Below are 12201 nucleotides of genomic sequence, written 5' to 3'. Positions count from 1 at the left end.
GACCTTGGTGTCCTATTCTAAACGTTGCTGAAACCATGAATTGTTACGTTTATGCCACTGCAGGCACAGATACAACTAAGAAAACAGACAACTGTCACCCCTCAACTACAGCAGATGAAAACATAAAAATCACTTGTTGGCAGATTCTTGGGGCTGAGAGCACATGACTTGATATTTCCAAGGTAAGCCCCTTCCCAGGGGATGAAATGGGCTATGTTGCTATTAACTTGGCCCCACAGTCATGGGTCTGAGATTATAGGAATTTGGTAGAAAACTGAACTTCAGAAATCAGTATTGATGCCCACAGGACCCTGAACCCTCTGCATGACTGGTGAAGTAGAGTTCACTGACTTTCCCACAAGACATGGGAATTCTTACCCAGCAGCACCCTGGTCTGGGACTTTGAGGAAATCCAGGCTCTCTGGTGTCTGTGACAATCGGTCTGAGCCTGTGGACTGTTGCCGTGGCAGGGGTGGGCGGGCCATAGAGGTGTACAGGCTTTTCTGATTGGACCTCTGGTTTCCAGGAGCATGAGGAGGCATAAACTGGTTTCTGATGACTCCATTTTGATGACATCCTAGAGAGAAAAAAAGAAAAAACAATGTTAATTTCTGAAGTTTTGCCAAAAGATCCTTCATTCTTACTTCATTAACTAGCTGAAGGCAAGCGATTTAGCTACTCTGCTTCTCAGTTTCCCCATCTGAAAATATTACTACCAGTAATACATTAAGATTTATTTATTTATTTTATGTATACGAGTGTTCTATCTGCATGTATGACTTTATGCCAGAATAGGGTATCAGAACCCTCTATAGATGGTTTTGAGCCACCATGTGGTTGCTAGGAATCGAACTCAGGACCTCTGAGAAAGCAGCCAGTGCTCTTGACCTCTGAGCCATCTCTCCAGCCCCCAGTAATATATTGTAAGGAATATATTACTTACACTAATAGTAATAATACACTATTATTACTATTAATAATAGGAAAATAATAGTTAATACACTATTTTCCTCCCAACTTTACTGAGGTTTAACTGACAAATCAGATTGTATTTGGGGACTACAACCTGATAGCACCAAGGCCATCTGGCTAGGATTGTCTTAGCTGAGCTTGAGTGTGGCAGCAGAATTTCTAGATATCTGGGTTCAAGTCCACAGTCAGAACAAGCTGAGTTTGTAGCCAGCTAGCAGGGCATTTTTGAGTCCATGAGGTCATGACTCAGGAGGGCAGTGAACTAAATAGTTGGACACTCATTTTCAAGGAGTGAGTCTCGGGTGTCTTTGTCCTTGACTGCTGTGTGAAGCAGGGGAAACCCTTCACATAGGCAAGGGAAATGCAGCCATCTATTGAGCCAGATCAAGTAGGCAAAGAAAGTTCTGTGTACCAAACAGTGATTTCGAGTTAAGATCTCAAGAGTCTGCATTCGCCAGTGAGTCATGGATGCATGGTGGGGTAGGCTCTCGATCATGGGGCCATCATTACTCCCTGCCATGTAGGAAGTAGCCCCTATCTCTCTTCCTGCTGACACATCAGACAGATGGAGAGTCATTTTCCTTGAGGCCCACTTCAGTGGTGCAGGCCAGAAAACTGCAGCATTCTCCAGTAGCAGGAGATTCCCTCTAGGCTCAGGGATTCAATTCTGGCTCTGAAAACCACATTGGTCTTGAGCAAGGATTGTAATCTTTCAGGTCAGCTTCTTCATTAAAGGGCAAGGAGACTGCTCCAGCGTTTACCTGCCTTCTTCCATCCCTGATATTCACTTCTCTGTTATCTTGGCACCCTTCTAAAGGTACAAGTGAGCTTTCCCCTCCCCCAGCAACAATGGAGCAAGTCCCTATTCTGAACGGCAGTGTTCTGGGGCAGAGAATTTAGAAGTATGGCTTTTCATCCAGCCGGCTCTCTTGCCATTTCCTCCCACAGGCTCCAGGCTGGGTGGAAACTAGACGCTTGAGACAAATAAGACTTTCTCCTCATCTGACCCAGTGAATAAGAATTTGAAGGGCTCCCCACAGCATCTGGGATTGGGGAGGACACTGAGGCCCCACTTGCTGCCAAGAGCACTAAGGGGAGAAAAGGAGTGTGTTAGAGTGGGTGTTTCCGAGGGCAAAGAAGAGTAGGGGCGTGTCCCCATGTCACCAGAGACTCTTCTGTCCACACTGAGATCACAGACCAAGAACACACACTCAGCAGATATATTTTATGCCTGTTGAAATTAATAATAAAATTTGGCTTGTATTATACGTGCTTTTCAGATTTCATTGTTCTATGAATTCATTTTTTATTACATTTTACAAAAGTATGGTTTGTGGTGAGCTGGGAAACGTTTTAAGATCCAAAGGAACTGAGGGTTGAGGAAAGAGTTCAGCCTCCTTGCAAACATGAGGATCTGAGTTCAATCCCCAGCACCCACCCAGACAAAGACAGGGTTGGTGGCTCAAGTTTGTAATCCCAGCACTGGGGAGATGGAGACAGGAGAATCCCTGTGGCTGGGTAGGCACCCAGTCCAGCCTAATTGGCAAACCTCAGACCCTAGTAAGAGACGCTGTATGGCCAGGTGGTGGTGGCTCACGCCTTTAATCCAGCACTCGGGAGGCAGAGGCAGGAAGACCTATGTGAGTCCAAGGCCAGTCTGGTCTATAGAGTGTCAGGACAGTATGGTGATGCGTGGTTCCCAAGAATCAATATTTGAAGTTGGCCTCTGGCCTCTACATGTATGTGTGCAACATGTATATGCACTCCTTCTCCACTTTCATCTGCAGACATACCACCAAGAAGCACATGGACCTGAACACACCTCCACACTGTCCCGATACCCGCCTTCAATAAATAAACAAACCCGAGAAACGGAAAGTTCGGGTCATCACTTTTATAGGTCTTTTGAGAAGTATTGCTTTAACGGACTTAGGTTAATTTCTCATTTGACTGATGAGGAAACTGCTATTTAGAGGTTGAGGCTATGTTCAAGGTCATGTGCACTGTGGACGGAGGCCAGCACAAAACAGGAATACAGCATGTGTAAACCCTGCTTCTCCTGGGTTCCTCCGGGCTTGGATGCTCCTCAAGGGGTAAAGAAGAAAAAGAGGAAAGAAATCTGGGCTAAGGTGAGGCAGAGACTCCAAAGGCAAGGCTAGGAGAGCTCATTTCTCACTGCTGGGCAGTATTCACGTTTACAGTACAAGCCTGAGATCCCAGAGAAGATTAAAGAATTGCTTGGAATTACTTATCTTGGGCACTGAGGCAAATAGAATCCTCTTGTCTGTTATGACTTGGCTCAAATACAGCCCCAAGATGACCTGTTCTGACCTATCCTAAAATGATTAATATCATATTCTGGGGACAGTTTCTTACAGTCTGAACTTTGTGAGTGATGGAGATTTGTTTTTATTTAAGTATTGGAAAGTATGGGAATGGTCAAGGTAGGTCAGTTGGTAGAGTGTGTGCCTAGGGCACACAAAGCCCTGGCTTCAAGCCCCGGTATCACACAAACTGGATATTTACTGCTGTCTATGCTAGCGACCGCAGTACTTCGGAGGCAGAGATGGGAAGAAGGTCAGAAACTCAAGACCATGCTCAGCAACACAGCAAGTCTGAGGACAGTTTGGGCCATAAAATCCTCTTTAAAAACAAAAAAGCTGGGTGTGGTAATTCACATCTTTAATCCCAGTGCTCCAAGGCAGAGGCAGATGGATCGCTGTGAGTTGGAGGCCAGCCTGGTCTATTTATTGAGTTCCAGAACAGCAGAAACATAGCAAGACCATGTTTTTATTTATTTATTTATTTTTGGAACAGAATTTCTCTACATAGCATAGCCCTGGCTGTCCTGGAACTCACTATGTAGATCAGGCTGGCTTCCAACTCACAGAGATCCATCTGCCTCTGCCTCCCAAACGCTGAGGTTAAATGTGTCCTCCGCTGTGCCCAGGAGACCCTGTCTTTAAAAACAAAAACAAAACAACAAGCTGAAAAATATGAAACAAGGACCAAAAACGCTTTGGTAGCATTCTGTAATTCCCCCAGATATTATTTTATTTTAGGGATGTCTCCTGGATTTCATTTCCCGAAGAATAGATGTTCTTCTATTAATTCACCAGGCCATTAGCTAATTATGAAACATGGCTGCGGTATGCAGCTGAGCCTGGTGCTGGTGGGTTAAAACTCAGAAGAATCCTGGGCCCATCAAGGCAACATCTGGCATTATAAAACCAGCAGCGTTCTGCTTGCGGCGAACAGGAACTCATTTGTCTCTCTCTGCCCTGGGAAGTGACAGAGCTGGGGAATGAAACCCAGATTGCTCCTTCTGCTGCAATGCGGGCTCACTGACTTTGTCTCCTGAACTTCAGGGCCATGTGGATGGCGGCTGAGTATTCACTAGTTGGCGGGTTTCTTCCTGAACATTCTCTGTATTTCCTTAGTGTGTGTGTCCATGTGTAGATGCGCATGTGCAGGCCAGAGGTAACCTCATATCTTGTTCTTCAGGAGTCATTCATCTTATTTCCTGAGACAGAGTCTTCCGCTGGAGCCTAAGGCTCACTGATTAGGTAAGCGGCAAACAAGAATTTTCCTGCCTCTGTCTCCCCAGGGATCCCAAGTCGTGCCACAGTGCCCAGCTTTTTTACGTGGCTATTGGAGCTTGAAACTCCAGTCAGGCTGAAACATTTCTCTAGCTCTCCAAACGTCCTTTGTCAGCTGCAGGTCCAGACTCAGTGGTACCTCTCCACGGAGCATGTGTGGCTTACCTGGGGGAGCAGGGGCAGCTCTCATTGGGTAATTGGTGTTCTTAGTTCCACCAGAATACCCTCTGCTTTGGATGGTGTTCCTTCTGGTAGGACCTGAAATAAACAAGCAACCGGGAATTGAACTCAAGTCATCGGGCTTGGTGGCAAGCGTGTTGACCCACTGAGCCATCTCATTAGGCCCAAATTCAGGTTCTTGTCTTTACATCAGTCCAAGCGAACTGTTTTAAATACAACTAGGACATGAATGCCAGGTATACTGTGCACAAGAATACAAGCAGTTAGCATGCTTCAGCCTGTCCATTCTCCTTGACATTGCTTCTGTTTGCAGTGCTCTATCTCTTGAGAATCCCACCACGACCAGCAGCAGAAACATAGACTCTTTGTCCCCAGATCTGCACGGTACCAGTAGAGGCAGGGCCCAGGGGACACTTACGAGAGTTCTTGGGCAGCCCAGGTCCAATGCTGACCTGCAACACTTTGTTGCTGGGCTTGAGGACGGCCAGGTCGCCGAAGCCTTGGTGGAACTGCACTTGCCGGGACCCTCCGGCACTCCAGGGACCCCAGTTCTCTTTTTTTAACTTCAGTTCAAGGCTGTGGGAAGCGCATTGATTGAAATTAGGAGCCAGAAGGAGCTAGTGAGAAAACGGTGACCATGACCCAGCTGCTGCCCGGAAGGTGATAACCACAGGTGAGAACCTCAGTATCAGGGACAAGCCTCAATCGTCTAATCCTAGCATAGGGGATGGAACAGCTCATCATGGCACAGCTGCGAAGGTGTTTGCCGTGCCAGAGGAAGAGGCTTTTGGAGGTCAACATCTGTGAGAACTCTGCTGGTGAGTGTTTCCCATTTATATCAGAGGGTCACTCTCAGACGATCAAGGTGACTGCCTGCAGGACAGGAGAAAGGGACAGCGTCCCTTTGTGGTAACATTAGCTGTGTTTGCTGTGTGGAGGACTGAGAGGTCAGATACAAGATGGCAGGAGATTCTACACCGTAGACGGTGGCTATTGTTCATTTATATTCTGTTATTCCATCACCATCATTAGCTCAGGTGGGGGGAAAACCACCAAAATCCAAATAGGAGGGTGTGATGGTTAGTTTTAGCGATCAATTTGACATATTATAGACTCATCTGAGAGAGAGTCTCAATAGAAGACTGTTTAGATCAGGTCGACCTTTGGGCAAGTAGGGGATTATTTTGTTTAATGCTAATTGATATGGAAAGATCCAGCCCATGGTGGCCAGCATCATTCCCCATGCAGGGGATCCTGTAATATATAATTTTATATACATACATATATATAACATACATATATATACACATATACATACATATATTACATTTCTGAGCACAAGTAGGTATGCATATATTAACTGGAACCTGAACCTCAGAAACCAAAAGAAATACTGTGGCTATACATCTATGTTACACATTGCATATTCTCCTCTTTTTTTTTTTAAAAAAAAGATTTATTTATTTATTATGTACACATTGTTCAGCCTCCACGTATGCCTGCAGGCCAGAAGAGGGCACTAGATCTCATTACATATGGCTATGACCACCATGTGGTTGCTGGGAATTGAACTCAGGATCTCTGGAAGAGCAGTCAGTGCTCTTAACCTCTGAGCCATCTCTCCAGCCCCCCATATTCTCCTCTTTTAACTTAAGAAATAACAATGATTCTAAGTAGCTGCCTATTGTCAGGTTCCTTCATCTGGGCATTACAGTCTTATGACTGCCTAATTTTTATGGGTAAAGAGATGAACCCAATTTCTACTCTACAGATGGGGGATTTAAGAAAAGCTGAACAACACTCCCTCAGCAAAAGTGAGATTAGAATCTCAACAATATGTAGTGTCTTGCCTGTGAGAACATGTCACTAAAGCAGGCGAAGGTGAGCCAAACATAAGGCGTTACTCCCACACGGCAAGCCCCAGATTTCCCACCGACAATCTGGGGAGTCAGAACCCCTATTCCAGTCCTTTTTCCTGCTTCCAGCCTGACTCTATTGTTAACTCTGCTAATACCTGCCTTCCCCTGTCTTACTTGAGCAACCTTTGTGTCAATGATAAAAATGCCCTTGACTATTTGATTATTTCACAGACACACGAATGTGGCCCCAGCAAGGCCCATGACCACTGAGAGGTCTTCGGCAGGCCTCTCTGTGTTCCTGGAGGTAGTGACGTGCCCAGAGTGGGGTTAGCTAAGGGATAGAACCTTCGAGACCACACAGCCCACCCTACCGGCCTCCCCACCTCTTCGTCTGGACTCTGGATCCCAACTCACGTATTGCTGAATTTCAGAAGTAGCTGCTTCTGGGTTTTTTCCTCGTATCGCTTTGCTAAGAGGCTCAAGAATTCCGTTTTGAAGACAGACTCCAGCAAACTGTCATACTCTTGCTCGTGGAGAATGAAGATGTCATCCTGCATGGTACTGAGAGATCAGACGGAGTTAATGTTAGCCGCACTTCTGCTCACCCGCCAGCTCTGTCTTTGTCATTTGGAGGCAGGGAGAAGGGTATGTGTGCGAAACATAAGTCATTGTACTGCTGCACACTGCACACGCTGAGCCTGTTTCAGCACTACTAAGCTGCACACAAGGCCGGTCATTGCTACCTTCACTGTTCAAAATCATCCTGTAATAGCACTAAGCTTTTCTTTTCTCTACCTTCCTTCCCTCGTTCACTTTCTCTTCTCTCCCTCTTATAGTATTTAAGACAGGATGGAGATGGCTCAGCGGGTAAAGGCTCATTTACAGTGACCCAAGTTTGAGTTTGAATCCAGGGATACCCACAGCGGCAGGCGAGCGCCATTTCCTGCAAGCTGTGCTCTGATGTCCACAGGCACGCTGTGGAATGTGTACCCTGCTCTCCCCGCAACACAGAACATGTAATCATGAGAAATAAATAAAAGTGCCACCTAAAACAGATCACAGACTAAGAATTACATAATAAAATTGAGGAAATCTGTCTTCAAAGGGAAGTTGAGGGGCTGGAGAGAGGGCTCAGTGGTTAAGAGGACTGGAGTTCAATTCCCAGCACTCATGTTGGGCAACTCACAATGGTGTAAATCCAGCTCCTCTGGCCCCTGAGGACAATGTGTGACACATACACAAACAATTTAAAACAAATCTAAAAAAAAAAAACCAAAGTTGATGGCTAACCATTAAGGTAAGTAAAACACTTCCAAGTGCTTTCAGAATCAAGGACAATCTATATTTAAAGAACATATATTAAGGGCTAAAGAGATGGCCCAGAGGTTAAGAGCACTGGCTGCTATCCCAGAAGACCTGTTCCTAGTAACCACGTGGTTCCTCACAAAGGTCTGTAATGTCAGTCTTGGGAGGATCTGATGCCCGCTTCTGACCACTGCAGGTACCACACATATGCAATGTGGTATATAGACACAGATGCAGGCAAACACTCATACCCATAAAATAACCACAAAGGGAAATATTAAAAATACATTTAGATTTAACTCCTGCCTCAGAAATTTTAGATTTATTTATTTCTCTTTTGAAAAATTTGATTTATTTTTGGATTATAATTACAATGACCCTCATGGTTGACCTCACGATGGCTTGGAGAGACTGTACAAGGGGCAGAAATTCTGGGAAGGAAAAGTTCAGTACCCCATTAAAGGAATAATTATTCGGGAAACCCACCTTTCTAGGGGTGGTCCCTTGGCCACGTGTTTGACCTGCTCAACTGGCATGTTAGGTCTCCACCCAGGCCAGAGATTCTGTTCTCTTGACCAGTTTTCCTTTAGTGGGCCTTACAGTTGCTCTAGCTCTGACATGTCTGGACAAGCCTGCTCGCCTGGTGGTACCTTCTGGAAGACTGTCCACTATTCAACAGGATAAAGTGAGCAAGACCTTGAGAGGTTTAATGTGCTTAGACTTGAGGGTCATTGTCTATCATTCGTGTGTGTGCATGTGTGTGTGTGTGCGTGCAAGCAGACTCAAACCTCATTCCAGTTAGCAGCGTGACTCTCAACATGAGATGCTTTTGAGCACTTCAGCTATGAACCATCAACTTCAAAAGCCCCGCCCTTTAACCACCCAGATGGAAGTTAGTTAGTTAGGCTCCTGGGTTTGGAAACAAAGCTTTTAGGTTTATTTACTATTAAAAAAAAAAATCAGACTTGCTTTGGGACTTTACCCCTGTCTTTTTCATACACAAAGCAGCAACTCTTTTCAGGCGCCTGCGACCCTCCGTGCCGAAAGGGCCTGGGCCGTGTCTGGTTTGGCTCTGACCTGTTCTTCATTCTCCTTCCCTGTGGCTACTGCATTGTTGACAACTCTTGAAAATTTGAAAATTCCCTTTTGCTCTCCTAACCAACAGGCTTGCTTACAAAATAGACTAACGCTCCAAAGGAAGTCTTTTTTTAAGCTCAAAATGCGACTTCCAAATACAGCATGTCTTTATTTAAGTCTTTTTTTTTTTAACATTTTTTCCCCTGACCATGAAATAAATGCTCCTTTTAATAAACCGGAAGATAAAGAGGTGAATGAGTTTTTAAAAAGCTTGCCCAGAATTCTGTCCCCTGGAGAAATTAGAGCACTGATTCTCAACCTGTGGGTCATGACCCCTTTAGGGGTTGACTGATCCTTTTACAGGGGTCACTTAAGATCATCGGAAAAACATAGATATTTACATTATGATCCATAACAGCAAAGTTACAGTTATGAAGTAGCAACAAAAATAATTTTATGGTTGGGGTCTTTACAATATGAAGAACTGTATCAAAAGGTCAAAGCATTAGGAAGGTTGAGACTCACTGGACTAGAGGCGGCAGATTTAGAGCTCCCCTATACTGTGTGTTGGGCCTATTTCAAGAAGATTCCTATGACTGTCAGGTAAGAGGTTCATCTCCCTCCTTCCCATCCTCCTGGAAGCTTCCGTGCCTACAGGTCACAAGTTCACTTGAGTGTCTATTTCCCATGCCATAAGGGGAGGGAGCCTGAGAGGCAGGAATGGGATCTCATTCTCCTTGAATCACAGGCAGCAAGTGCTGATTTCAATACCATTTCAGGTCAGTAAAACAGGTATCAAGAGGGGCTGTACATGCATGTACACCCCCTTCCATCCTTCTTCCACCCGCCTCAGAAACCAGAGGCCCCTATCCAAGGCCTTTCTCAATCACTCTCTACCTTACTTCTTTGAGATAGGGTCTCTCACTGAACCTGAACCTCAGCCCTAGGGATCCTCCTGTCTCTGTCTCTGGATTCCAGGAGCATGCCACTGGGCCTAGCTTTCCTGTGCGTGCTGGGGGATCAAACTTACCCTCATGCCCAATCACCAACTGAGCCATCTCCCCATCCCCCTCTTTCCCAACAAAGCCTCATGTAACCTAGGCTGGCTTCAGATTTATGTGGCTGAGGAAGGGCTTGAACTTCTCCTGCCTTCAACTGGGATCACAGGCATTAGATTCCAAGCCTCATCCAGTGCTGGGGGAGAGAAGCCAGGGCATCATGCACGCCAGCCAGGCAATGGGCCAGATGAGCTAACTGTCCTGGTCCCTGGGAGTCAGAACCTCTCTCTGAGGCGCTCTCCTTATAGACATTTTTCTAGTAATATCAAGTATTGAGATATCTATTGACCCGGACCCCCTACCCCGTCCCAAGCTTCTACAGCCCAGTTCCTAGACCAAGGAGATTCAAAAGCCTTGCCAGATAGAGTCCACAGCATCAGCCACAACATCTATTATAATAAGGTCACTCTTCTAGGGCATTCGATTCTTCAGTAGGAGCTTAAAGCTGGGAGCCTGTCCTGTATAGGTGGACAGTGCTGCTCCCAGAAGCAATGAGCACTGAAGGAAAATCTCAGTGCTAGACACATGACACCTATGTTCAGGGAGGTCCCAGAGGTTCCCCAAACCACACAGTCTATTGCCATTGCTCTCGGCTGCCCGCTGCAACAGATGGTAAGACCCTCTTGCTGAAGATACCACACACTTGGGCTGAACGACATAGAGAAATCGATCTCAGGTTGACTAGGGAAGTTCTTCCCTAGCTTTCATGGAACTGGGAGGGGCAATGCAGGCCACTGGTGGAGAAAAGACATCAAAGATCTTACCTAGCACTAGCTTCTGCATGCTACAACACTGCCCTGCCAGGCAAAATGTGCCCACCAGTGGAACAAGACTGTTGGTGGGAGTTACCAGTTGCTCTATTAGTTGGGGAATACTATTTTAAGTTGTGTTTTGTTTATGCTACATTTGTTTAGCTCTGTGAAGCTGTGATTCTTTGTCTAAAACACCTGATGGTCTTATAAAGCCCTGAACGGCCAACAGCAAGGCAGGAGCAAGGATAGGCAGGCAGAGAGTACCAATAGGAGAAACAAGGACGAGAAGGAGCAAGGGAACAAGGAGAGGAGGACGTCAGAGGCCAGCTACCCAGCTACACAGGAAGCCATGGAGAAAGAAGCAAAGAAAGGTATGCAGAAATAGAGAAAGATAAAAGTCTAGAGGCAAAAGGTAGTCGGGGTAATTTAAGTTAAGAAAAACTGGCAAAAAAAAAAAAACAAGGCAAGCTAAGGGTGGACATTCATAACTAATAAGCCTCCATGTGTGATTTGTTTGGGAGCAGGGTGGTGGGTCCCTCAAAAAGCCGAAAAAAATAAAACCTCAAGTAACACTCTATGGACTGGATTTGAGGTCTGCCCCACAGGAGGGAATTCATTTCCTGGTACTGTAACCCTGGTCAAAGTCCGTGGCTAGGAAGGTGGTGGGCGGAAGTGTGGGGAGGATATCAGCACAGCCACTGCTGCTGTGCTGTTTAGGAGCCAGATTTTGTTACTTTAGGATGACGCGTGTGTCTGTGTGCCTGTGTGTGGGTATGTGCACACAAGTGCCGACGGAACACGCGTGAGGACTCGAGCGTGACTCCTCCTCCTCCTGGCGGATTGTCTATGGGTTCTGAGTTGCTGGTACTTGCTGCCAAGCCTGACGACCTGGGTTCGATCCCTGGCACCCACATGTGGGAAGGGAGCGAGCACTTGTATTTTACCCACTACAAACCCTTCTTCTTCACAGGGACCAGGTTATTTTAAAGCAGACCGTATGTTTCTTCCCAGCCTTTTGGCTAAGATCAAGTTTACAGCAAAGTCTAAGTATTATATTGTTTTGTGCTTAATATTTCAGTATGTGCCATTAAAAAGTAAAATGTATATATATATATATATATATATAAAAGCAAACATGAGGCCATTATCATGCTAAAAGAAATGAGCATTAAACCCTTCATATAAAATATTTACTCCTGAGCGCATTTCCCAGATTGCTTCTTAATTGCTTTTGGATGACTGGTTTATCTGAAGAGAGCTACTTCCTATCAACACTTAGGTCCTAAGAGTTAGGAGTGGCCTTAGAGATCAAGCTTGTGGGATGTTTCAATAGTCCGAATCAGAGAAACACATCCGGTGATTGTCCGTTCAGCCAAAAGTCAACCAGTGAGTCTCATAA

The 12201-nt window shown here is 45.6% G+C and overlaps 1 protein-coding gene across 1 annotated transcript in view; it reads right to left on the bottom strand.

Annotated features, from left to right (window-relative positions):
• Myo1e (myosin IE) overlaps positions 1–12201 on the bottom strand; it is a 197219-nt gene that overhangs the window by 13903 nt on the left and 171115 nt on the right. The window contains exons 23-26 of the mRNA XM_048423271.3: positions 7025–7171; positions 5170–5327; positions 4737–4829; positions 379–577 (exon numbers count right to left, since the gene is read on the bottom strand). Of these exons, the coding sequence (XP_048279228.3) occupies positions 379–577; positions 4737–4829; positions 5170–5327; positions 7025–7171 (597 nt within the window). The remainder of the gene's footprint in view (positions 1–378; positions 578–4736; positions 4830–5169; positions 5328–7024; positions 7172–12201) is intronic.

The sequence above is a fragment of the Myodes glareolus genome, chromosome 4 (genome assembly GCF_982192425.1).
Source record: "Myodes glareolus chromosome 4, mMyoGla1.1, whole genome shotgun sequence".
NCBI lineage: Eukaryota > Metazoa > Chordata > Mammalia > Rodentia > Cricetidae > Myodes > Myodes glareolus.
This window is presented reverse-complemented; position numbering and strand designations above follow the sequence as displayed.